The sequence below is a fragment of the Setaria italica genome, chromosome VIII (assembly GCF_000263155.2).
Source record: "Setaria italica strain Yugu1 chromosome VIII, Setaria_italica_v2.0, whole genome shotgun sequence".
In the NCBI taxonomy this organism is placed as follows: domain Eukaryota; kingdom Viridiplantae; phylum Streptophyta; class Magnoliopsida; order Poales; family Poaceae; genus Setaria; species Setaria italica.
The window spans coordinates 11443966-11471353 of record NC_028457.1 but is presented as its reverse complement, the minus strand read 5'-3'; the positions used below and the strand labels follow the sequence as shown (position 1 = coordinate 11471353).

The 27388-nt window shown below is 44.8% G+C and overlaps 1 protein-coding gene across 1 annotated transcript in view; it reads left to right on the top strand.

Annotated features, from left to right (window-relative positions):
* The first annotated feature begins 21914 nt into the window (after nucleotides 1–21914).
* The window catches only part of LOC101776320, a 9889-nt gene continuing 4415 nt past the window's right edge, over nucleotides 21915–27388 (top strand). Inside the window, exon 1 of the mRNA XM_004980301.1 lies at nucleotides 21915–22016. Coding sequence (XP_004980358.1) covers nucleotides 21915–22016 — 102 coding nt within the window. The remainder of the gene's footprint in view (nucleotides 22017–27388) is intronic.

The window sequence follows — 27388 nt, the reverse complement described above, 5'->3', positions numbered from 1 at the left end:
ACTCTTTTGTTTGATTTAATGGGTATTTGAGTTGAAGGAAATAATTAAGTCAAAATTTTTTTGGTTTTCTATTAAATGTGTAGACAAGCAATAAGTAGAATTAAAATTTAGTGATGGAAATAAAAAATATCATTAGTTTGAAAAACATAATTGATCTTTTATCATAGCAACGCACGGGCATTTTGCTAGTTAGATATAATTAAGAAGTGAGCACGACAGGTGTGACACTCTTACTACACATGGCGAAGCTATTATTTTTTTAGGAAACAGCGAGTTATATGCGCATAGCTGCGGATGCGTAAGGAGGACCAGAAGTTCTCTGCAACAAGATCAGAAGCAGTTTATGTGTTTTCCGTCGATTTTAAAGGAAAATGCAGTTTATTTTCAATTTGGATTGGTGTTTCTTGACGTGCTTACTATCAAAATAAATCATTCTTAGCCAAATAGGATGACCACTTCCAAGCTGCCTAAATTCATCAAGGATGTATAATATCTTTTCCCTATGGTGCTCATTCCTACATGGATTACCGATGCACCTATATCACATTCGCACTAGACATGTCTAAGTAGTTGGTAGTAAGAAATAGGTAAAGAACCGAGGAGATAAAGAAGCACGCAGGTTATCTCCAACAGCTGAAATTGAAGTAGATGGAGCAGGTTTTCATTGCTTTTGTGGGAGTAGTTTTATAGCACAAAAGGGGATGCATGGCTTTGTTTTGCTTAGGTCAAAGCGAACCTTATTGATACATGAAATAAATTAGTCGTACTGCTAGAAGTCAGTGTAGTACAAATTGCAAAAAAAAGAGTAATTTACAGTAGTATCAAGATTCAAGAGACGGTGCTCCATTATTGTACATCTTCTGCGAGAAAATGGGAAGGGGACAGGGGTACAACTAGAAGTTACTCCTTGCTATATATACACAGCCATAACTGAACGACGTAACCAGCCTTCATGACTGTACTCTCTCTAGCATGCAATGGAAAATACATACATCATACATACCTGCCATAGGATGATAAAGAAGACAAAATGATTTAAGTTCATCGTCAGTTTTGATGTGTTTTTATCTACAAATACCGTCATTTTTCTTCCCAAAATTGGGAGATCGCAGGAACTAATCTCTCTAATTCGAGGCAGTATTTTCATTGCTAAGGTTCTCTGTGTGACCACCATTTCTCACGGTTGCAGGTTTATGTGCAGTTTTAGTGGTCGTAGACATTCACTTGTAAATGTTCAAGATCGGATATTTTTCTTAATCTAAAAAATGTGTGCAGCTTTATGCTCATTTGTAATGCACCTTGTGAGTCTGACCACCGGATGTGATGAGCAACTATCTGGCAGTAGCTCTGAAATACATTTCCTGTATACCGCTCATTCCGAAGCTAGTGATTGGTAGAGGCATATATGTGAATAAGTTTCTATTGAGCATCTGAGTGTCTGGAACATGTGAAGTGTGAGACACTCGTTGATACTACTAGTTATAGCTAAGAAGTGAACATAACGTTTTGTTATTTTTTTTGCAAGATTAATTTGGGATGAAAGCAAGGTTGTGTAGTTTAGTCACGCAATAGAAATTGATGATGAAGAGCATATAACTTATAACGTTGAGGCAATCCTCATCCATAGTCTAGTGTTTTAGATTGAGTTGGACTTAACGCGTTGGTTGATTGCGGCTGCCATGTACCTGGCGGTGGGCTCTTGGCTCGTGGGTACTATTGTGCTCACAGTTGACACAAATAGCACCTAAGGAGGTTGTCTGATATATTTTTCCGATGACACTCATTTCTAAATGAATTGCAGGAAGGAAGGAAGATCACCACATCGCCTGGCAAGGCGGCGCCAGATGTGTCGTCGCCTTCGGTAGTTCGACCTGTGACCGACTGATCATGGGAAGGACCGATGGGTGATGCGTACTGGTTCGGTCAAACTCAAGTCAGCTATTATAATACGTGAACATAGAAACTGAAACAAAGTACTTAGGGGCAACGAAATCAAAGACACAATAATGCTCTAATTGTCAGCTACAGGGTGTGAAATGCACTTGAGGAGGAACAATGCACACAAACCATGGTGGTGAACTGTTGGAATAACATATCTTGTGGACTATGATTTCCTGAGGCTGCTCAATCCAAAGCTAGCGACATGCTTTGCTGATGCACATGTATACACTGAACTCTACCGAGAGTTAGTGGTAACAAAACAGAAAAAATCGGACTAAATATGTGCATGCACAGTCACGCAGGAGCAGGAGTGTGTGAAGCAATGCAAGTAAACAGAAAAAATAGGATTAAATATTTACAGGAACATTTGAACCTTGAAACAGGACATCTGTTTTTGGGACTTAGTTTTAAATTTCAGCATGTTCACATTGCCAAGTAATCCATAGCACCTTCGATTACAAGTATGAGAGGGGAGAGAGTTCAATTAGGAATGACCTTCATTCATTGCGCCTCATGACGCTGGCAGGAGGATCTGCGGTGTTGGCCGGTGTGGTTCGGTGCCGGTCTTGACTATCCCAAACTAGTGGGCCCACAATCGCTTCATGGTAGTGAACTTCTCTGGTGGTGCTTGAGGGTTAGCAAAACCACGTCTGTTGAATGCAATGTCACTACGATCTCATCTTGTTGGCGAGGCAAGACCGTCGCCACTATGGAGCAACCTCATCCCAGAACCAGCGGTAGGCTCAGGCACTGTTATGCCAGCCTCAGCCCCTCGACACATTCGCTGGTAAGCAGGAGATGGCGACTGAACCAAACGCGGCATGCCGAGAACTGAAACGTCTCATGCTCTGTGCAAGCCTACGCTAGGCATTACAGAATCAATATTACTTGGGCGTCCAACATGAGTTTGACATGCATCAGCAAACAGGCCGTGATACCACACCCATTCGGAAGGCAGCAGCAAAATGACCAAGGAGATGTACAGCTTCCATTATTGAGTACTTAGTGGTGAAAGAAAATAGGTTAAAGAAACAACGATATCATGGAGTGTGTGTGAAGTGAGCCACTGGATGTTGGTTGTAGTTATAATACACAGGTTGAACATATCATCCAATTTTTACCATTTATTTGTTTTTTTAATAAAATGTTTACACTTCAATTAATTTTTTGTTTTGGTGGCATAATTACACTTTGCCTCAGCACCTGTCTATTAGTTGGAGCTGGACTTCATTTATAAAAAGATGGTGCACCTGACCATGCTCCGTTACTGATACCAAAGGTTGTTGCACATGGTTGGTTAATTAAGTAATAATTTATAAAAGCTTCGATAATTATGACAGGTCTGTGTATAGATAGTGTGCGTGTTTTCATATTAATAAATAAAAGAATAAATGTTGACGCACTTAATAAGACACATGTAGTTTATGACTTTGTTGCATGGGAAGGGGCCTCCAATTTGTTTTTCTTTCTTCTATCCAAAATTAGTTACACCAGGAATGAGGTAAAAACAAGCACTACGGTGCCTGTTACACAAGCACTACGGTGCCTGTTACACAAGCACTGTGGACTGTGGAGAAGATATAGCGAGGTGAGAGAGATGTGTCATTGTTTTAGGAAACAACCTCTCATATATATCCTAAATTTTAGGAGTACGAAATAATAAGAGTTATTTTTTTCATGCAACTCATAATATTTTTTTTCTATGAACAAATTAAAAAATGATAGATTTAGTATGAGATAGCTTAGGAGACAACTTTATGTATATGTGTCTGATAAGTCATCTCAACTGTCAAGATTATGTGTCAATACATGAGACTGCCTATATTAGATAATAGCAATGTATTTGCCTTAAGCACAGCACCATTGCGAGTCCTAAGGTAATTTTTACAAACTTTGGATTCTTACATTGCAGATAGCAGTGTTTGTTGGCCTGCAAACAGCTTTTGGAAAAAGAATGTTAATTTTGGAACCGAGGAAGTACATTATACATATAAATTAGCACAGCATGCGTACACGAGTGAAAGTTGGACTTTTTTAAACAACAAAAAATAACTTGTAACTGAAGAACTGTGCCTCTTAGGACCGTCTCCAACTAGTAGGCTGAAATCGCTCCCCACGCAACTACGCTTCATTACCTATGTAGCCAGGACACGTACACCCACCGCCGAAACCCAAATTTATCAACCACCATCCACGTGTTTTTTATTTTTAACCTATTCTTATTTATTTTTAAAAATAACCTCAGCAGCACTTTATTTGCGGCAGATAACCCTTTTGACCGTGCTAGACCGCCTGGCGCGACAGACAGCCTCTGCCGCGCCAGTGCATGTGGCGCGGCGGGCTGCTGCCACGCTGGCGTGCCGACTCGCTGCGCCAGGTGGGCGCTGACGTGGGCGAGCGCTCACCGCGCCAGCCCGCCTGGCGCGGCAGAGCCTGCTCTACAACCGCGCGCCGGCTCCCTTCCTTTTCCCTCCCTCCTTTCTTCTTCCTCCAGACAGACTCGCGCCCGAGCTCCCTGCGCCGCCCCCCGCTGCCCCACCTCCAAATCCACCCAAAATCCGGCGTTTTCGGTAGGGGAAAGTTGTGGAAATCGATCCTTGCTTCGTGTGGAAGATATCTCCCTACTTTTTCTCATGGTTTACCATTGCATTTGGTAGATCGGAGGATGTTTAGGTGACTTAGGGTTAGGTTGATGATTTCAATTTTGAATGAAATGCAATTGTGTTTTGGGTTAGATGATACGTAGTTCATACGCAATTGAGTCTCTGCCCGCGATATTGACGTGTAGAACTTGTCGATTTAGGTATATATTCATTGAATTGTGTAGTTTATATGACATGTATATTTTTTTTGTTTGCAATTTGTCCAATATGTGTAATGTGTCTAGTTGATTTGTCAAATATGTGCAATGTGTAGTGTATATGACATGGTGAAATGTTTGTATTTTATAGATGGAACGTTTAGTTCGATTTTTTATGGTGGTGTTGTGAAATAAAATGGGGAGTTAGAGAATATGAACGAGTCAATTGAATTCTTCGAGGGTCCTCCAAGTTTTACTGATTTAGTTGACCGTGTAATGAGGAAGTATGGATGTAGAGTGGATGAGATGAGTTTGAGAGGTCGTTTTGATTGTGGGAAAGCTAGAGCTCATTATGTTCTCATGAAGTTAGCATCCGATGCTCATTGGAAGTACTATAAGGATGTAGTTCACGAACCTAATGTTGCATGTTTGGAGGTTATAGTTGAAATTGTTCGTATGCCTGGCCCAAATGTTGTCTTGAGGGAGGAAGTGGCAGTAGTGAACCGTAATGGTACCCAGGAGTCAGAAATATTGCATCACGTGTTAGGTGAAACAGAATGTGGTTTTGACTTGGCTATTGCCAATGATGATTTTCCCAATAACATTTTTGAGAGGGATGAAGCAAATATAGATGATGATAATGTCTCTATGGGTTTTGAAGATTGTGAATTCGAGGAAGATGGGGTAGTAGGTATGAAGGTAGAAGAGGAGTCACTATCTCAGAGTGGTGGGCATGAATATGAGGACGACGAGGTAGAAAATGAAGAGGATGGACCGCAGTTTGACACCGCAATCGTGCATGATGTAGAAGGCATTCGTCGTATAGACGATTGTTTTTCTTACACCCAGAACGAGTTGCGGTTGTTGAAAGAACATGATGTCGAACTGCCATCCGTTCCCAATGATAAGGACATCAGTATGGTCCACAAAGCAATATGTCAATTTAGTATGGTGAATTCCGAAGGGACGTCTGTTGGTGAGAGTCCAGTGATTAAGAAGGGGATGAAGTTCAATAGTCTTGAGGAGCTGAAGTTTTTCTTAGCTGACTACGCAGTGAGGTTACATAGACCTTTTAGCATAGTTCACTCTGACAAGAACCTAAGATACAATGTGATGTGCAAGCAAGGATGCCATTGGCGTGTATGGTCTCGGCTAATATCAAGCACCGGACAATGGAGAATTTCAAATGTTGTGCAACCGCATACTTGTCGGTCGTCACAGCCGAAGCGAGTGCATGTACAGTGCACAGCAAAGTATCTTGGGCGGCGTATCCTAGGCATCATCCGTAAAGACAGCAAGACATCTGTGCCATTCCTCGTGGAGTCCATCTTCACCTTTAGTGGGTACCATGTGAAGTATTCGAAGACTTGGCGGGCGAAGCAACACACCGTTGCCCTGCTTTGGGGGACTGGAAGGAGTCGTACGGCATGGTTCCTAGGGTACTCACAACTATAGCCTACTACAATCCTGAGGTTAAATGGTTCATCGACTCATGTGGCATGATGCATCCTGATAATGGAGTTTTGAAGCATATACTGCAAAGGGTATTTTGGTGCTTCCCTCAATGTAGTGAGGCATTTCAACATTGCTGTCCTGTGATACTTGTGGACGGTACATTCTTCACTGGGAAGTATAAGGGTACATTAATGATGAAAGTTGGTGTAGATCTAGAACAGCAGCTTGTGCCTCTTGCTTTTGCCTTGGCCGAGAGTGAGAATAATGAGAGTTGGTCATGGTTTATGAAACTTGTTCGGCGACATGTTTCTTGGACCTTCACGGATAGTGTGTATGATATCAGATAGGCATCATGGGCTCCTAAATTGTGCGAAGGACCACATGGATGGTTTTCCACCACTTGTGCATAGGTGGTGCACGAGGCACTTTGCTGCCAACATGTTGCGTCGGCAGAAGAGCGACGTGTGATTGGAAAATTGAAGATATTATGCAAGGTTCATACAGAGAGAGAATTTAGTGAGAAGTTAGAAGATCTAGTGAAGGACTTGAATGATGACGCAAAAGAATGGTTGAAGGGTGAAATGGAGAATAAGGATAAATGGGCGCAGGCTTTCAATGAGGGAGGGATGCGTTGGGGTATTATGATCACGAACTACTTGGAATCACTAAACACAGTTTTCAAAGGCATCCGAAGTAGGCCCATCTTTGGAATTATTGAATACTCATTCGAAAAATGCAACGCCTACTTTGTGGACCGATGGCAAAAGGCACGTGCAATGTTGGATGAAGACTATAGAACTGGGAAAGTTGCAGATGATTATTTATCAGAGGCTGAGCTTAGATCCGTGCACCACTTAGCAGAACCGTACAGGCTAGAAAGGATGGTGTATTCTATAAGAAGTTGCGGTACGACTAACATTGGGGGTGAGAGTCATGCAGGCCAACACTACAGAGTGGATCTGAACAAAGTTTCGTGCACCTGCAACGTTCCTAGATTGTTGCACCTTCCATGTTCACACTTCATTACAGCTTGCAAGGCAAGAGGTCTTAACTATGAAAGCCCCTTGTACATGTCACTGTTGTACTCTAGGGAGCACACCGTCAAAATATGGGAATCAAGCTTTCAACCTTACCTTGATCCGTCACAATGGCCGGCATATGAAGGGGTAGTGTACGTGCCTAACCCTAATTTGATGAGAAATAAAGTAGGAAGGAGGCAGAAGAAGCCTTTCACAGGCGACATGGACGTGTCGCAAGGGAGGCTTTCTGCAGATTATGGCACTGGTGATTTTGATGTGGACAAGTCAGAAAATCGTTGCTCGAAGTGCCACAAGATCATTAGGAATTGCACGTGCCGCAATAGAAATTCTAAAGGCACGAAATCTAGGGCGAACAGTAATAGGCCGCGTTCTTCGAACAATAGGGTATGCGTGTTGCTCGTATTTTGCATGGTTATCATTTTATATTTTTTTATAGTAGTAAATTATCATAGTTACCGTACTTATGATATAATGAAGCTTTTTACTAACGATCTTGTTTGTTGTTTCTTTAGGATGGCGGCCCCGGCGTACCCTCTTCTTGAGTCCGCTTACGACTTGCAGCACCGTGCCCACCACCTCGCAGAGCTAAATGAGGTACTACATCAGTTATTAACAATGGTTGCTAATTTATGCTGATGAATGCATACCTTAGGATGAGAATTGCAAGATTTTTGTATGAAATGTTCTTATCGATGCTTGCTAACATTCCTTTTCACTTGTATTTTGAAAGTAGTCATTACGAAATTATAAATTGAGGATGTGCCTGTCCTTAATATTTGCTTGTGTACAATGGAAACAATTTCATACTGGAAATGTCATTTATATCATATTTGTATTACCACTTTAGTAGCCCTTTATTTTCAAATGCATTGACTTCTCATTTTTGTAATAATCTTATAATGTTTTGCAGGATTTGAAACCACTCAAGGCTAGAGTGCACTCACCACTTAAGTGGGATGAGCGGTACGTGGAGTACTTGCAGAGAGCAGGTTTTTTGGATCCCGCTATTCAGGTTGTCGTGGGTGTCCCTCCAATGGACGGACCGTTGTGGACCGCTTAGGTCGATAGGTGGCGTCCGAAGACTCACATGTACCACGTCCCATTCGGAGAGATGACCATCACAATGCAGGATGTTGTTATGATACTTGGTCTTCCACTGGATGGGCAGCCAGTGACGGGAATTATATAGAATGAGAATTGGCGTGACATGGTTGAAATGCATATTAGGATTAGACCGCCAGAGCCAAAGGACAGAGACAATTCCAAGAAGACCTCCGGTGTCAGCTTGGCATGGTTAAGGGAGTACTTCAACGTTTGTCCGCAGGGAGCAAATGATGAGGTTGTGTAGTGATATGCTCGAGTTTGGCTATGGCACTTTGTGAGCACATTCCTCCTTCCTGATGTAGCTAGGAACACGGTGTCTTGGATGGTTCTCCCCATTTTGGGTTAGCATTGGGACAACATAGCCCATTACAGTTGGGGCTCAGCGGTTCTCGCCTGGTTGTACAGGCAGCTATGTGAGGCTTGCAGGCACACTGCGAGGGATTCCAATGTTGGAAGGTGCACCTATATGCTGCAGATCTGGATTTGGGATCGAATGATCGTGGGTCGACCTTCCCGTCTCCGTGTCGATGTAAGTCACAACGGCTAATTCCCTTTTATGCTCTAATGTTCGGAAAACTGTTGTATCATGTGACCAATTGAACTTGCATGCAATTTCAACCATGGCATCGAAACGATGCTCATCCCACATTCTATCATGTGTGGAAGCATGTGCAGCCTGTTCGTGGCAATCCTGATAGCGCTAGAGGGCCTACACAAACGAGTTGGATGTTGTCACGCAGCATCAGGTAATTTGCTCACCAGAGTTTGTTAAGCTCACTTCGGTATAATGATAGATGAAATAAGTATTGCGTACAAATTTTTGAAGGTTGAATGGAAACCGTACAACCGTGAGCAGCTAAGCCAGATCGTATTTTCACCGACGTGCTACAGAGACAGAGAGTTGTGGAGGTGCACGACTCCAATGATATTGTACTACGTCGTTGAGTTCCATATGCCGCATAGGGTGATGCGGCAGTTTGGGAGGATGCAACTGTGCCCTCCTTTGGAATTATCGACTTCGCAGTAGCTGCACTGGTATGCAAGAATAAATAACTAGTGGAGATTATTCGATACACGTACTTAACATGTTATACTAATACTTCACTAATTTCTGATGCAGGATCGACCGCAGAAAGAGGTACAAGGAGAATGATTAGAGGGTGAAGCATGCTCAGTACCTCATCATGTGGGAGAATAAGCAAGGATGCGATCATGAAGTTGGACCGTACTTCGACGAGAACTAAAGTGAAACCATCTTGGAGTAATGTGCCCATTGAGGATGCACCATCTGACTCGTCCGATGACATAGCTGACATGTACGATACGGTGACACGCTATGGGACACAGCCTGAGCGTGCACCTCTCCACGACTACATGGTAAGATTTCAGTTTGTAATCATATTATCGAAACATTGATCACTCATGGAATGAAAACTATGCGTATAGGGACAACAGCTTGCAAGGCTCTCAAATGAGGTGGGCGTGGTCATGGAGCATGTTGTCGGATCCAGTGATGGTCTGCTTCGTCAGTTCGCAGAGGTAGAACCCCAACCTAATTTTCACTTATGCTCGTACTACCTTTGTTACCCTATCAATATCATAGTCATGAATATATGCTGCTTACATATTGCAGAGGGTTCGAAAAAGCTGCAGGTGAATGGCCATGAGGATGAACTGCATGTTGTCCTCAGATGTGCACCACGGGGGCAATGGCCAGGGTACTTCTTCGGGATCACGTCGGACTCCATTGGCGACTCCCCCCAAAGCTACAACACCGTCCACTGCTGCAGGTCCCAGCAGGAGATCACGAGGCAAGGCACCCGTATCCTTTGAGGCAAGTGAGGACTCTGAAGGTGAGCAGTCCGAGGATGACGACCCTACATATGGTGAGGAACTGGAGATTTCCAGCATGATCGATGCTCCACCTGTGACTCAGACGCAGGGAGAGTCCAGCCAGGTACATTCACAAGTTTCCCCAAATTCAATTCTAGATTGTTAATGTTCACTCCCGAAGTGTCATACAAATTTTATGCTTTCTGCCCAATTATTCCATAGGAACCTGCACCTCGTACCCAGATGCCACGCCGGCGGTGTCGTTCCCGGGACCACACCGACGTTGGAACCGCCAATGTGCTGCCCACGCATCCAAGGAGGGAGCGTCGCCCAAGAGATCCTTTTAGCCCTCCGGTTGAGCAGCGGCCACGACACTGAATGTTGCATGTCTCAAGTGTGATGCACTAGGTGTGCAATTTATGTTATATGTGTGTGCAAGACTATTGGAACTGTCACGTGTGTAAAAGACTAAGTTGGATGTTAGATTTTTTTCTATCCGTACAATGGTATATGTTTGCTTCATGACATGCTTGTGTTTCGTGTATTTTTTCATAAATGTTCGCACTGGTAGGCTACCGCGTACTAGAGGAGATACTGAATAATTTCGTGGTTGAAACTAGTTTAAGAAAAATCAGAAAAAAAAAGCTATTTAAGTTTCATCAGCCGGATTGCCGAGGCAGCTGAGTCGGCGGAAGTCTAGCAGCCCAGAAAACCTACTGAAAGTTTAATGTATTTGGCGCGGGAGCGCACCCCTGCCGCGCTAGGTGGAGTGGCGCGGCAGTCCCCAGCCACCAAACCTACTGAAACTTTTGTGCAATTGGCATGGCAGCGCACTCCTGCCGCGCCACTACGCCTGGCGCGGCAAGCCCCCACCCCCCCAAAACCTACTGAATCTTTGACGTGCTGCGCCACTGCGCCTGGCGCGGCAAGCCCCACCCCCCGGAAACCCGCCTGGCGTGGCAAGCCCCACCCCCCGAAAACCCGCCTGGCGCGGCAAGCCCCCACCCCCCAAACCTACTGAAACTTTGTTTCGTTTGGCGCGGGAGCGTACTTCTGCCGCGCCACTCCTCCTGGTGTGGCAGCCCCCTCGCCGGACAGGCCAAATCCCAACGGGCTTGTGTCGGATAAAAAATGCTGGAATATACCCTACGCTGGATCGGACCCTACCAGTAATGAAGGCAGAGGGTACTGACAAGACGCCCACGGAGTGTTCTGCAAAACCTTGGAAGCATACCTCCTGCGTCTTGTCGGTACTGCAAAGATTCTGTTTCAGGCTGCCATGGGATTAGATCAGACCGGTGTGCAATCATGGATAAGAAGAACGGCATACACACGTGCATTAAATGTTAGGGGTACGTGTTGCCCCATTCGTACTTGGTCTTCTACTGTTATTTCATCACAAATGCCTTCACTTTCTTGTCTTTTTGACACGAGGAAGTACTCACTGCAAAGGGCGGATCTAGAAGAGAGTAAAAATGGGGCTGAACTAGCATCCCAATTTGTTTGCACTTGTGGTCCATCATACACATGTGTCTCAAATAGCTTTCTTCAACCTCTGTCTCATGGGTATTTTTCAGGTTGGGCCGGGCAAACAAACAAGCCCGATTTATTTTGGGTCAAAAATTTGTGCCCAATATCGTCGGAGTTGCCCACGTCGTAGCACCTATCGGTGGTAAGATGTCGTTGGTCCTTGGTAGGCTAGTAACTCAGATTTTATCATATTATTTATTTACGGTTACGAGGACGAGAGCTACTTTCAGTTCCAGGATCTCAGGTAAGCACTTCTGATGGTGCTATCGGTTCTCACGTGACTTGCGAGTATGCTAGAAATTTTGATTGAAGCTACTACTGTTTCTTTCACACTCTAGCACTGACTACAAGCTCAGAGAGGAAACTTTGATGTGTTTGGACATAGTTCTCTCACAAATGAAAATAGTTTTTGACAACTAATCGTAGTTCTCAAAATAAACATAAACATAGTTTTCTCATAAATGAACATAGTTTTTACAACTAAAGAGAAACATGATCCAGCTAAATCAACACGTTCATCTAGTCCGAGTCACCTTCATATAGTAACTCGTCATCATCATCATCATCCCCGGCAACAACAACTCCCTTCCCTTTCTTATCAACATTAACCTTACCAATAGGTAAATCGGCAACAAGAGCCTTCATCGTCTCCATCTGTGCCTCTTCCACTTTTTGTTGTAACTCTTCCATTTCAATCCTTCTCTTTCTTGCCCTAACCTGCTGCAAATATTCTTCCCATGAACCCTTAGGGTATTTCGCATTCAGATCAACCACATAACCTAAGCGATTTCTTTCCTCCCTCAACCTTTGTTTCTCCAACTCTCTCTCCTCCTGCAACTTCCTCCTATTTTCTCTCTTCTCATTTTCAGTTAGAGGTCGTGGATACTTGGATCTATTCTGCCTTCAATACTTAATAATAGTTTCCCTCGCATAAAGTCCTTCAGGCTCCACTCCAGTCTCATGCACCATATCTTGATATATTTTCCCCCAAAGCAAGTCGTTGTCAGTGATAGGCACATCATACTCCTTCCTAATCTTTTCTTTAAGTTCTTGTTATTTTCCTGACTTCCATGGTATGAGGACGACGAGGTAGAAAATGAAGAGGATGGACCGCAGTTTGACACCGCAATCGTGCATGATGTAGAAGGCATTCGTCGTATAGACGATTGTTTTTCTTACACCCAGAACGAGTTGCGGTTGTTAAAAGAACATGATGTCGAACTGCCATCCGTTCCCAATGATAAGGACATCAGTATGGTCCACAGAGCAATATGTCAATTTAGTATGGTGAATTCCGAAGGGACGTCTGTTGGTGAGAGTCCAGTGATTAAGAAGGGGATGAAGTTCAATAGTCTTGAGGAGCTGAAGTTTTTCTTGGCTGACTACGCAGTGAGGTTACATAGACCTTTTAGCATAGTTCACTCTGACAAGAACCTAAGATACAATGTGATGTGCAAGCAAGGATGCCATTGGCGTGTATGGTCTCGGCTAATATCAAGCACCGGACAATGGAGAATTTCAAATGTTGTGCAACCGCATACTTGTCGGTCGTCACAGCCGAAGCGAGTGCATGTACAATGCACAGGAAAGTATCTTGGGCGGCGTATCCTAGGCATCATCCGTAAAGACAGCAAGACATCTGTGCCATCCCTCGTGGAGTCCATCTTCACCTTTAGTGGGTACCATGTGAAGTATTCGAAGACTTGGCGGGCGAAGCAACACACCGTTGCCCTGCTTTGGGGGACTGGAAGGAGTCATACGGCATGGTTCCTAGGGTACTCACAACTATAGCCTACTACAATCCTGAGGTTAAATGGTTCATCGACTCATGTGGCATGATGCATCCTGACAATGGAGTTTTGAAGCATATACTGCAAAGGGTATTTTGGTGCTTCCCTCAATGTAGTGAGGCATTTCAACATTGCTGTCCTGTGATACTTGTGGACGGTACATTCTTCACTGGGAAGTATAAGGGTACATTAATGATGAAAGTTGGTGTAGATCTAGAACAGCAGCTTGTGCCTCTTGCTTTTGCCTTGGCCGAGAGTGAGAATAATGAGAGTTGGTCATGGTTTATGAAACTTGTTCGGCGACATGTTCTTGGACCTTCACGGATAGTGTGTATGATATCAGATAGGCATCATGGGTTCCTAAATTGTGCGAAGGACCACATGGATGGTTTTCCACCGCTTGTGCATATGTGGTGCACGAGGCACTTTGCTGCCAACATGTTGCGTTGGCAGAAGAGCGAAGTGTGATTGGAAAATTGAAGATATTATGCAAGGTTCATACGGAGAGAGAATTTAGTGAGAAGTTAGAAGATCTAGTGAAGGACTTGAATGATGACGCAAAAGAATGGTTGAAGGGTGAAATGGAGAATAAGGATAAATGGGCGCAGGCTTTCAATGAGGGAGGGATGCGTTGGGGTATTATGATCACGAACTACTTGGAATCACTAAACACAGTTTTCAAAGGCATCCGAAGTAGGCCCATCTTTGGAATTATTGAATACTCATTCGAAAAATGCAACGCCTACTTTGTGGACCGATGGCAAAAGGCACGTGCAATGTTGGATGAAGACTATAGAACTGGGAAAGTTGCAGATGATTATTTATCAGAGGCTGAGCTTAGATCCGTGCACCACTTAGCAGAACCGTACAGGCTAGAAAGGATGGTGTATTCTATAAGAAGTTGCGGTACGACTAACATTGGGGGTGAGAGTCATGCAGGCCAACACTACAGAGTGGATCTGAACGAAGTTTCGTGCACCTGCAACGTTCCTAGATTGTTGCACCTTCCATGTTCACACTTCATTACAGCTTGCAAGGCAAGAGGTCTTAACTATGAAAGCCCCTTGTACATGTCACTGTTGTACTCTAGGGAGCACACCGTCAAAATATGGGAATCAAGCTTTCAACCTTACCTTGATCCGTCACAATGGCCGGCATATGAAGGGGTAGTGTACGTGCCTAACCCTAATTTGATGAGAAATAAAGTAGGAAGGAGGCAGAAGAAGCCTTTCACAGGCGACATGGACGTGTCGCAAGGGAGGCTTTTTGCAGATTATGGCACTGGTGATTTTGATGTGGACAAGTCAGAAAATCGTTTCTCGAAGTGCCACAAGATCATTAGGAATTGCACGTGCCGCAATAGAAATTCTAAAGGCATGAAATCTAGGGCGAACAGTAATAGGCTGCGTTCTTCGAACAATAGGGTATGCGCGTTGCTCGTATTTTGCATGGTTATCATTTTATATTTTTTTATAGTAGTAAATTATCATAGTTACCGTACTTATCATATAATGAAGCTTTTTACTAACAATCTTGTTTGTTGTTTCTTTAGGATGGCGGCCCCGGCGTACCCTCTTCTTGAGTCCGCTTACGACTTGTAGCACCGTGCCCACCACCTCGCGGACCTATTAATGGCCGAAGAAGACATTTCGAAAATGGCTTTCAGATGCCCAGGTCACCTCGGTTTGTTCGAGTGGGTAGTAATGACTTTTGGGTTGAAGAATGCCGGTGCTACATATCAACGAGCCATGAATTACATATTTCACAAACTCATCGGTGTACTGGTAGAGATTTACATTGACGACGTCGTGGTCAAGTCGAAGGGACACCAGGAACATCTGGCCGATTTGCGGCAAGTATTGGAGTGCACGAGAAAGCATGGGTTGAAGATGAACCCGAACAAGTGAGCCTTCGGCGTATCCGCCGGACAATTTTTAGGATTCATGGTTCATGAGCGTGGGATAGAGATCAACCAGAAAATCATAGTGGCTATCAATAAAGTCGTGGCTCCACAAAATAAAACCGAGTTGCAGTCCTTGATCGGCAAAGTCAATTTCCTCAGGAGATTCATATCCAACCTGTCCGGACGCATCCAAGCTTTCATGCCGCAACTGAAGTTGAAACCCGACCAAGAATTCGTATGGGGAGAAGAACAACGCAAGGCACTGGAAGACATCAAACGATATCTAGTCTCGCCACCCGTATTGGTCCCACCAGAGGCTGATAAGCCATTCAAGCTATACTTATCGGCCGATGAACGAGCTATCGGATCGGCGCTAGTACAGGAGTTTGAAGGAAAGGAATGGGTGATATATTATGTTAGCAGAAGACTTTTGGACGCCGAAACGAGATACTCCCCGGTAGAGAGACTATGCCTGTGTCTTCACTTCTCATGCACCAAACTCAGACACTGCCTGTTATTGGCAGAGTGCGTAGTCGTATGCAAAGATGACGTAGTAAAGTACATGCTGTCATTGCTAATGTTGAAAGGACGGATTGGAAAGTGGAACTTGGCTTTATCGGAGTTTGATCTAAGGTATGAGTCAGCAAAAGCCGTCAAAGGTCAAGTCATGGCCGATTTCGTCGCCCAGCACTGCGGGCCAGAAGTCGCTGTCGTGGAACCAGTTCTGTGGACTCTATACTTTGATGGTTCATCATGTGGGGCTGGATCAGGAATCGGCTTCGTTCTCATATCGCCTCGGGGGGCAAGTTATGATTTCTCTCTACTGATAGAAGCATCCGCTACTAATAACTAGGCGGAGTACCGGGCTATCCTAAAAGGGATACAATTGTTAAGAGAGATTAAGGCTAACGTTGTGGAAATTTTTGGGGATTCCATGCTCATCGTGGACCAATTGTCAGGAAGATCAGAGTGCAAAGATGATGTTCTGAGGATTTATTACGAGGATTGCCTCCAAATTTTGAAGGGATTCAAGTCCGCGGTTATTGAGCATATTCCCAGGAACTATAATGAGGAGGCCAACAGGCTTGCCCAGCACGCATCCGGGTATCAGCCGATTCAAGGCGCCATGACTCTAGAACTCGCGGCCGACGATTGGCGAAAGGAGATTGCCGATTATTTAAAAGATCCGTCCAAGAAAGTGGATCGGCGAGTGTGTTTTCAAGCCACAAAGTATGTATTACTAGAAGACGATTTGTTCTACCGAACGATTGATGGCGTTTTGCTCAAATGCCTGGGGACAGAGGAGGCAAAAACCCTGATGGGAGAAATCCACGAATGCGTGTGCGGAGCTCACCAATCGGCTCATAAAATAAAGTGGATGATTAGGAATAATGGATATTATTAGCTGATGATCCTTGAGGATTGTCTCAAATATTATAAAGGATGTCAAGACTGTCAGAAATATGGAAACGTGCAGCGTGCACCCGCATCGGCCATGAATCCAATAATCAAGCCATGGCCATTCAGAGGTTGGGGAATAGATCTCATCGGACAAATTTATCCTCCATCAAGTAAGGGGCATAAATTCATTTTAGTAGCCACAGACTATTTCACCAAATGGGTGGAAGCGATTCCATTACAGGCCGTAACATCGGCCGCTATGGTCGATTTCGTAAGAGACCACATTGTCTACCACTTTGGCATCCCTCAGACTATCACAACCGATCAGGGAACGATGTTCACTTCGGGAGAGTTCGAGGAATTCACTGCCGATATGGGGATCAAGCTGTTGAACTCCTCCCCGTACTATGCTCAAGCTAATGGCCAGGCCGAATCTTCCAATAAGGGGATAATTAAGTTGATCAAAAGGAAGATCGCGGAACAGCCCAAAAAGTGGCACTTATGTTTAACCGAAGCTTTATGGGCGTACAGGATGGCCTGCCACGGGTCTACCAAGGTATCTCCTTATCAACTGGTGTACGGTCACGAGACAGTATTGCCATGGGAGTTGAGAACGGGGTTAAGACGTACATCGCTTCAGGATCAGCTGGCGGCCGATGATTACTCCTCGCTCATGAAAAGGGAACTCGACGATTTGGCGGGTCAACGTTTGAGGGCCTTGATCAGCATTAAGGAGAATAAAAAGAAGGTAGCCATATGGTATGACAAGAAGGTCAAAGTCAAGCAGTTCTCCCAAGGGGATCTAGTATGGAAGTTGGTGCTGCCGATTGGGTCTAAAGATCCTAAGTTCGGTAAATGGTCTCCCACTTGGGAAGAGCCGTATAGAATCGGCCGATGCGCTCCGGGAAACGCATACATTCTGGAGACAATCGAAGGGGAAGAATTTACTAGGGCTTTGAATGGGAGGTACTTGAAAAGATATTACCCCAGTATATGGGTCAATGCATGAGAATCGTTATGGGGCATGGCAGCACAGGATGGTTATTTCCTGGATAATCATGTAGCCGATACAGAAAAAGAAATCGCCTAGAGGAGAAGAGTAATCGTCTAGGTTGGCCGATTTATCATTCGGTACGGATGATAAGTTACATGGCTGACACGGTAAAAGTCTCCCTTAGAATAAAAAATACTCAACCACGCTTCTTCTTGAGTTCCCTCTCAATCCGACCTAGTTCTATCAGAAGGTAGGTGCTTCGTTCTTCCATATCTTTCATCGCGGCCTCCGCCTCAACCTGGCAAGGAAGAGGATGGCTCCGATCCAGTACCGGGCGAGATGTTCCTGCCGCAACGTCCTCAAGGGTGACCGGGTGATGGAGTGGGTGGCTTCTATTGACTGGCGGCCACCTGTAACAGTTGCAATCGATGTGATCCCAGATCCGTTGAACGTCGACAGGGATGTGATCTCTGAGTTCTTTACGGTGTGCCTTGATCAAGTCTCTGTCTTCCTGCGACAACGACTTGTCAGAGTGCATGAGTTCGATCGCCCGTTCGAGTTCGAGGCTAAGGCGTCTCGGCTGAAAAAATTAACACATAACCGCCTAATGTCAGATTGGTTAAAAGATCAAACTGAAGGAGGAAAAATGAAGACGGATCTTGTACCTGGTTGACGGAAGAAGAGGAAAAGGAAGAAGATGAAGAAGACATCTCTGCAAGTATTTCGATGGAAAAAGCAATCGGAGGGATAAAGATTAAGCGGAGCAAGTACCTTTTGAAAGCAATACCAGGGCTGTTACTTATTGGAAGAGAAAGGATGAGGGTTTGGTAAGACGCGTCCCGTTAGAGTAAAAAGGTAATAAATAAAGGGGCGCCATGAAGGATGGGTCAAGATTGAGTCCGGGCATCAAACGGTCAAAGGGTATTAATCTTCTTACAAAATGGCTAGTACTTTTACAGTTCATCCTAGAAGGGCATTAATGGCCGCAATCACTCGTCGCCTAATTTGATCGGCCGAGTCTAAAACCCGCTGATCGTCCTCCGCCGATCCCGGAACCTCTGGCGTATGGCGATGAAGTCTGAGGGCCTCGTGGGCCAAGTGCTGCCTCTCCTGCTTCAAATCAGCGATGACGGAGAGGAGATCTTGAAGTTTTTGCTCTTCGATGGCTATTTCCTTGACTACCTGCTCCATTTCTTTGGTGAGTTCTGCCCTTCGGCATTTGAGGCGATCTATGGTACCGACGATTCTGGAGCGGGAGTTCTCGGGGAAGTGGATCCGATGGTCTACCTCTTGGGCCCGGTGCTTGTACGAATCTTCCTCCTCACGAGTCTTGGCTAGCTTGGCACGATCGGCCATATGGCACAGAGCCCTAAACACTGGGATCCGCATCGATTCAATGTATGCGGCGGGCGCCAAGGCTTCTTCCGCCTCTTCTGGGACTCGGATGCTGATGTCACCAAGAAGCTCTCGAATCGGCGAGGCGTCCTCCACCAATCGGCTGATGTCTTCTTGGAGAAGGGTTCGTATGCTCTCAAGCTTGGTGCGGACATCGTCAGGGATGGAGCTCAAGGTAACTTGATGAGAGGTGACTTCTTCGTCATTAGAGAGTGCAACTGCAAATGAGAAGAGGCTATTATTGGGAATGTCCTGTTCCTACAAAAGGATAAATGAAAGGAAAAATAAGTTAGCCGACAATGATAGTGAATCGGCCGGTTCGGGTAATAGAACTTCTTACTTCTTTGAAGCGGATTTCTTCTATTTGCGCCTACAGGAGTGTTACCCTCGGTTCAGGAGCTGGTGCGATTGGCACATCGGAGGAGGAAGATTCTACAATTATCGGCGTCCTGCTCGGGACAGCCTCTTGAGGCACTTTTGAGACCGGCGGCTGCTCGAAAGGTACAGTGAGCGTGCCAATAACCTACGTCAAAAGTGGTCAGGTAATTGCTTAAACATTAAAGGATTAAGTTGAGAGATCCTGTACCTCAGTGGGGGGAAGTACTGGTGCTCCAGTTTCTGCTTGGGGCGTTGCCGATTGCGGTGGAGCCTCCGGGGCGATTTGCGCGGCCTGATATAGGGGAGGAGTCAGTTGGAAGAATAATCAGGAGGAATTAAAAACGAGTTTACCTAAATGGATTCTAGCAACAGCGACGCGGTGGCCGCTTCAGCTTCTGTAGCAGCCTGCGGGTCAACTTCCTCGATGACCAGGAGAGTCGGCGCAACCAAAGACTCCGCCGATGCAGCCGCAGATGGATCAGCCGATTCCGTGCGGGCGCGCACTCGGTGGCTTGTTTTCTTTTCGATTTTCCTCGATGTCTGCTTCAATCGGCCAGTGACGTCGTCAACGGAGGGGACATGATAGCCGATAAGGGGGAACTCTGTGTATGGATAACGATCCTCTATCGGCCGACCGCTCCGGCTGCGTTTCGGGGGGGCTCGACTCTCAGACTAAAAAAAATAAGAGTCAGTGGTATAAAAAGAAAAAAGGAATAAAAATCTGGCTAAGGAAGAAGCGATACCTCTGCGTTCGGATCAATGTTGTCGGGGTCCAGGATGTTGCAGTATATCGCCGGGGAGGCGCAGAAGAGATGTTGTTTCAATTCTGCCCACCATAGCTTGAATTGTTGGATAGCAAAAGGTGCCACTATCCAATTGGTCAAGTCTATGGTACTGGAATCTAGGATCCGGTCGTACAGCTGCCTGTAATCGAGACCTTTGGTGAGCTCGTCTAGGAACTTTGCTCGGCCAGCGAAGTATGCATAAATCGGCAGTTGACCCAAGCCGAATTGTCGTGCTGTGACAAATGGATTATAAAATTCATAAGTAGGGGCATCCTTCCCCGAGAAGAAATTCGCTGGCAGGATCACTGGCTTGATCAGCTCATCTGGGAGGTCATCATTAAATGTGTTGGTCGTTGAGTCAAAGCAAGAGGGGAGCTCGAAGAGTGGTTCCGACCTCTGATACGGGAACCAGCTTGTTGTTTCTTTGCTGAAGCCATTGTAGAAGCATCTAAAATATTCAGCTACCTTGGTGGCAGAGTACTGGCAACTAGAGAAAGTTGATGCTGCTTCGCCAAAGGAAGTACACCGATGTCGTACGGTGGGATTTTCCGCCAATTCGTTGTTGGGAAAAGTCATGTGCTCCACTCGCTGCTGAGAGATCTTGCTCATGTACAAATTGAGCCATAGGTTGATGAACCACCAGGGTCCGCCTGGATTTCCAATCGGCTCTCCTTTGGATAACTTGACGCCGATCTGATGCAGCATATGATAGGTCGATCCTAGTAGATGTTTTCCGAGAGGAACAGAAACTCCTATCGATAATGCCTCGGCCAGAGCCTGTGTATTAGAAGATGGACTAGCTGCTCTCTCGCAGAAAAGGTGTTTCTCTAGCCACATCATCAAGAAGGCCGCGTGCTCCCTCTCTGCAACTGTCCCGGTCCTCTTGTTGCTCTTAATGAACCCTTTCCACCCACCGATTCCTTTTGTTTCCAGCCGATAGGTCGTTTTGACCAAGTAGCGGAAAGGGGTGTCAGGAGAGGAGATGTGAAGGCTAGTCAACATTACTACATCAGCCAAAGTGGGAGTCATAGGCCCATGACCGAGGAGAAACACGTTGAGAGTGTCGGACCAAAAATAGGAGGCTGCTATCACTAAGGGCTCGTTCCTTTCCATCAGGGACAAGGACAAGTCGATACACTGGCCGATTTTTCGCTCGTCCCATTGAACCCTTTTAGAGGCGGCTATCCTTTGATACCATTCTTTCCAACCAGGGATTTCATTCAGCCATGATCTGAAGGTGCCTGACCAGTGATCTAGGTCCATGGTCGACTGCTTAAATGGAATTCTATGGGTTTCCAAGTTGATTAGATCAATTGGATCTGGGTTTCCCATACGACCAAGACAGATAAGACCGGGGTTTTCGATAAGGCGAATGGTAATCTGGTGCCTAACTACCTAAAAAAAGGGTAAAAAGGGAGGAAATAAGAACGGATCTAAGATAAATGCCTTGGCATTGAAAAGAAAGAAAGTTTCAGTAAGGACCTCCAGGATGAAGCTCATTGTGGTTGGCGGGATTGTTGGCGGAGCTACGGACGCTGAAGCCGTCGGTGGGGCCTCTGTCGCTGATGAAGCTCCCGCTCCTGCCGATGGAGCTGCTACCACTGCCGCTGGAGCTGCTGCTGGTGGAGCTGTCGCTGGGGCCTCGGGTGTTGGTGAAGTTCCTGAAGGTGTTGCCATTGGGAAGGTGGAATGGAATATGGATGAAAAGGGTCGCCGGAAGAGGAGATTGGAAGCTAAAGAGGCACCGGAGAAAGAAGGAAACCAATGCGCCAAAGAAGGAAGACGTGGGCTTGTGAAAAAGAAGTGCGGGATGTGCTGATATTTAAGGACGGTCTGAGAAGAGGTGAAAGCGGGATTTTTACCGCACCATCGATGCGATTTTTCGGGGGGAGTGGTTGTCTCAGGCGTCCGTTTCGAAAAGATTGCAATCATCAGGCAAAAAACCGCGAAACAGAAAGATGTTTTTAATGCGTTTGTTTCGGAAAGGAAGTTGAAAGGAATTTCAAAGTAAAGATTATGTTTTACTCTGAAACTGGGGGGCATGTGTTGACGCCAGATTTTGAGACGTATGGAATCGGCGTCAAGAAGGGAGAGGATTAGCCGATGTGGTGAGTCGAAAAAGTCACGACTGGGAATCGGCCGAGTGGTGCTACAGTTGAAGATCGCCCGATTGGCGCTGCAGTGTTTTGGCGGATGGAGTTGGTAGAAATCGACCGATTAAGAGGCTAGGGCAATTGGGCTAATATGGGCTTAAAGTGAATTGCGAAGAGAAGATTGGCCCACAGGAGCGCAACGACCAACTCCGATACGAGTTGTACTTGTAAATATTTGTTTTCGTTTAAAATTAGAGATAGAATCCTAGTCGATTAAGAAGTTGGTTGTAACAGGCTATGAATAGCCGTCTTTAGAGATCTGTAAAATACACATCAAATCAATACAACAATCTATTATTTCCTCGTACTTTACTTTCAAGTCGGCAATTTCGCCAACACTTTTTCTTCTTTCACGAGTTCATGCGGGTTGGCAGGGCTGCATCAACACGATCTCCGGTTGATTCTGTAAGTTCCATTTATCGAGTAATATCTAAGCTTTAACTTCGGGCGCATCACTGACGTTTTGTTTAGATTTATTCACTAGTTATCGATATTTTTTAGAATTCTAGGTTTTTACCTGTTGTTCTAGTTTTATGACCAGCTATCCAGCTTGAAATCGGGACTTTCGGCTCATCTATCATTATATTCATCTATTGCTCTCGCATAGCCGATTAGATGTACTTCAAGTGTTGCCCTTGCAGCGTTATTTAGTTTACTCTAGTGGTTTTCTTCATAACCGCTGCCTAGTTATCAGCTGTACCACAGCCGATTACCTTGTTATAGCAAATCGGCCGATTCGCTGATACGCTTCCTCAAGATCGGAACCTTAGCCGATCACAATCCGTGGAATTTAACACGTTTTCTCCTTGCCAATCAACAGGTTAGATTGGCTGGCACGCCGCGCGAACTGTACCAGGGCGATTACCCGAACAAGAGTTAAGCAGATTCTCCGGGGTCGTGTGTCCGACGCTGAGAGTCAATCAGCTGACTTTTAGCGCCAACAAATATTCAACCCGAGTATGTGGATTCGTAGATCTTCTGTTATACTATTATTTTCTGGTACTGGAGGACCAGAGGTGACTCTCCATATACTTTGTAGAACATTCAGTCATGTGCAGAGATGATTTGGAGGGCGAACATTCTACTATGTAGTACTATTATTTTGGGATAATTCACTACATGAAGTCCACTATCAAGCGTTTCTAATCTTTAGTGTATAGTATCTTTATTGTCTTGTTGCAAAATTCTAGCATTTTTCTTTTTGTCGACCTAGTGAATGTTATGAAAGTTGATTGGTATAATTTTCATATGAATTATTTTTATCTTTATGAAGTTTGATTGGCATAAATTATCAATATTGATCAAGTTCTTTATCTAATATGATAGCCCATGTCCATTTCTCATGGAATAATTTATTTATATCATGATTATTGCAAGGACTAAATATTATAAACATATTTACTCTATTTTTTTTCCCTACATGATATTGATCAAGTTCTTTATCTAATATGAAGACCTATGTCCATTTCTCATGTAATACGATGCAAATGGACCGGAAATAGATGTATATTGTGGACAGACGGACCAAGGAGTTTGTTGATGGCTTGCATTATTTTCTCGAAGTGGCCAAAGCCAACAAGCCAGAAAAGGGATTCATATGTTGTCCATGCTTCCAATGCAGTAACAAGAAGGACTACTCTTCCTAGGGGACTGTTCACAGCCACTTGTTTAGATATGGTTTCATGCCCAACTATTTGGTTTGGACCAAGCATGGTAAAAGAGGGGTTATAATGGAAGACAACAAAGAAGAGGAGGATGATAACAACATTCCGAATTGGGCTGCAGGTCAAGGTTTTGCAGATACTACAATGGGCAAGGCTAATGAAGAAGAGTTTGCAAAAGATGGCCCTATTGATGATCTTGGTCAGGTGCTACGGGATGCATAGAGAGACTGCGAAACTGAGAAGGAATTACAAAAGTTGCAGCACATGATAGATGATCACAAAAAGTTGTTGTACCCAGATTGCAAGCAGGGGCATAAAAAATTGGGTACCACACTGAAAATGCTACAATGGAAGACAAAAAATAGTGTGTCCGATAAGACATTTTAGGGGATATTGAAAATTGTAAAGAACATTCTTCCTGAGAATAATGAATTGCCGTCCACAACATATGAAGCTAAATAGGTTATTTGCCCTCTAGGATTGGAGGTTCAGAAGATACACACAGGTCCTAATGACTGTATCCTCTGTCGTGGTGATGAATAGGAGAAATTGGATGTTTATCCTGTGTGTGGAGTGCTGTGGTATAAGACCAGGCAAGATGATCCTAATGATGTCGAGGGGTAGCCTCCCAAGAAGACAGTTCCCACGAAGGTGATGTGGTATTTCCCTATAATACCATGTTTGAAGCATTTGTTCAAAAACAAGGCAAATGTTAAGTTGATGCGATGGCACAAAGAATAACATAAGCAAAATCACATGTTGAGACACCCTGCTGATGGGGCCCAGTGGAGATCAATTGATAGAGCATTCCCGGACTTTGAAAGTGATGCAAGGAACATAAGGTTTAGTTTAAGTACTGATGGATTCAATCCGTTCAGTGAGTTGAGTAGTGGTCATAGTACTTGTCCTATGATCCTATGTATGTTCAACCTTCCTCCTTGGCTATGCAGGAAGTGGAAGTTCATTATGATGCCGGTGCTTATCCAAGACCCAAAATAGCTCGGTAACAACATTGACATGCACCTAAGACCGTTGGTTGATGAACTTTTACTGCTCTGGAAGGAAGAAGGTGTACAGGTGTAGGATGAGGATAAAAATAAGGGCTTTGGCCTACGAGAATTGTTCTTTGTAACCATCAATGATTGGCCTGTGCTGAGTAACCTTTCAGGACAGACAAACAAGGGATATTGGGCCTACACCCACTCTTTAGACAACACAAATGGCATGTATTTGATACACTATAGCAAGGTTGTGTATATTAGCCATCGGCGATTTCTTCCTGCTAACCACCCATTAAGAAAGAAAGAGATGCATTTCAAAGGGGCGCTAGACCATCGTAAAAACTTGCACATCGTAATGGCAAGAATGTATTTGAGATGATAAAGGATGTAAGGTAGTCTTTGGAAAGGGTCTCGATAGCGAACATGTTCCAAACAACGATAACAGATGTGCACCCATGTGGAACAAGAAGTCCACAAGAAATAGACGTGATGCACCTGATGAAGAATCTTTGCGTGAACATGCTGGGCTTCATGGGTTGTTATGGGAACTCAAAAGGTACATTGGAAGCATGATAGGACCTGAAATGTATGAAGCAACGAGATGACCTACATCCGAAAAAGAGAGATAATGGACAACACTACTTACGTCCTGCCATTACACTCTTAGCAAGGAAGAGAAGGATAGCATGTTTGAATGCATGAATAGTATCGAGGTTCTATCTGGGTACTCATCGAATATAAAAGGAATAATAACTATGAAAGAAAAGAAGTTCAAAAATCTAAAGGCCCATGACTGCCACATGTTCATGACCTAGTTGCTTTCGGTTGCACCGAGGGGTATTCTACTAGAGAATGTACAATTGGCGCTCGTAAAGCTATGCACATTTCTTAATGCAATTTTGCAGAAGGCCATCAATCCAACCAAGCTACTAAAGATACAAAATGATGTGGTATAATATCTTGTCAGCTTTGAGTTGGTATTTCCACCATCCTTCTTCCATATTATGACGCACCTCTTGGTTCACCTAGTCAAAGAGATTATTATTCTCGGTGGCCTTTCAAGAGGTTCATGTTAGTCTAAAAAACTATGTTCATAATTGTGCCCATCCAGAAGGAAGTATCGCCAAGGGATATGGAATATAGGAGGTCATTGAGTTTTATGTTGATTTTGTTGACTCAATTAATTTGATTGGGGTTCCAACATCATGCCACGAGGGGAGGCTATGGGGAACGGGCACCCTTGGAAGGAAATCAAGTTTGAGCAATGATACTGATTTATTCCAAAAAGCACATTTCACTATTCTATAACAATCATCCTTTATGGCTCCGTATATCGAGGAACACATGCATATTCTATTTCCCAATACTCGACGAAATCCGATGCCTGGATTATACGTCATCACATGGATACTTTTCCCTCTTGCTTGCGTCAACACCTTATGGGTAACTCTGCGATTCACAAATAACTCGCTTGGTTAGCTAGGGGACCTTCTAGCACAATCGTGAAATTCCAAGGTTATGAGATGAATGGTTATGCATTTTACATGAGAGCCCGCATTGATACCATAGATAGCAATAGGAGCAAGGACTCGTATTATGGTTTCATAGAGGAGATCTGGGAACTCGAATACGAACCGCTGAACATCCCTCTATTTTGTTGTCAATGGGTGAAGCTAACTGAAGGTGGCGTAACGAAAGATTAGTATGGAATGACAGTAGTGGACCTGACCAAGACTGGATACAATGACAAACCATTCGTCCTTGCCAAGAATGTGCATTAGGTTTTTAAAAACCACCCTTTAGTCCCGGTTGAAATTTGCAACCGGGACCAAAGGGGGACCTTTAGTACCGAGTTGAATTTGTAACCAGGACTCAAGGCCCTTTAGCCCCGGTTGCAAAGTCAACAAGGGACTAGAGAGGGGGGGGGGGGTTAAGACATCCTCCCCCTTCTCCACTGCCTTGTATACCACATTCTGCAAGATCCGCCGTCCCCGCACCCGCTCGCCTCCACGCTTCGTCCGCTATCCGAGCGCCCCCCGCCATCCGCTCGGCCCGGCTGCCATCGTCCGCCTACCCTATCCGCTGTCGTCCACGCCCACGTCCCGTCCGATTCCATCATCTGCGCCTGCGCCTTAGCTGTCGTGGCCTGCGTCCCGTCTGCAGTCCGAGCGCCCCCCGCCGTCCGCCCACCGCGGCCACCGTCATCCGCACCCACACCTGG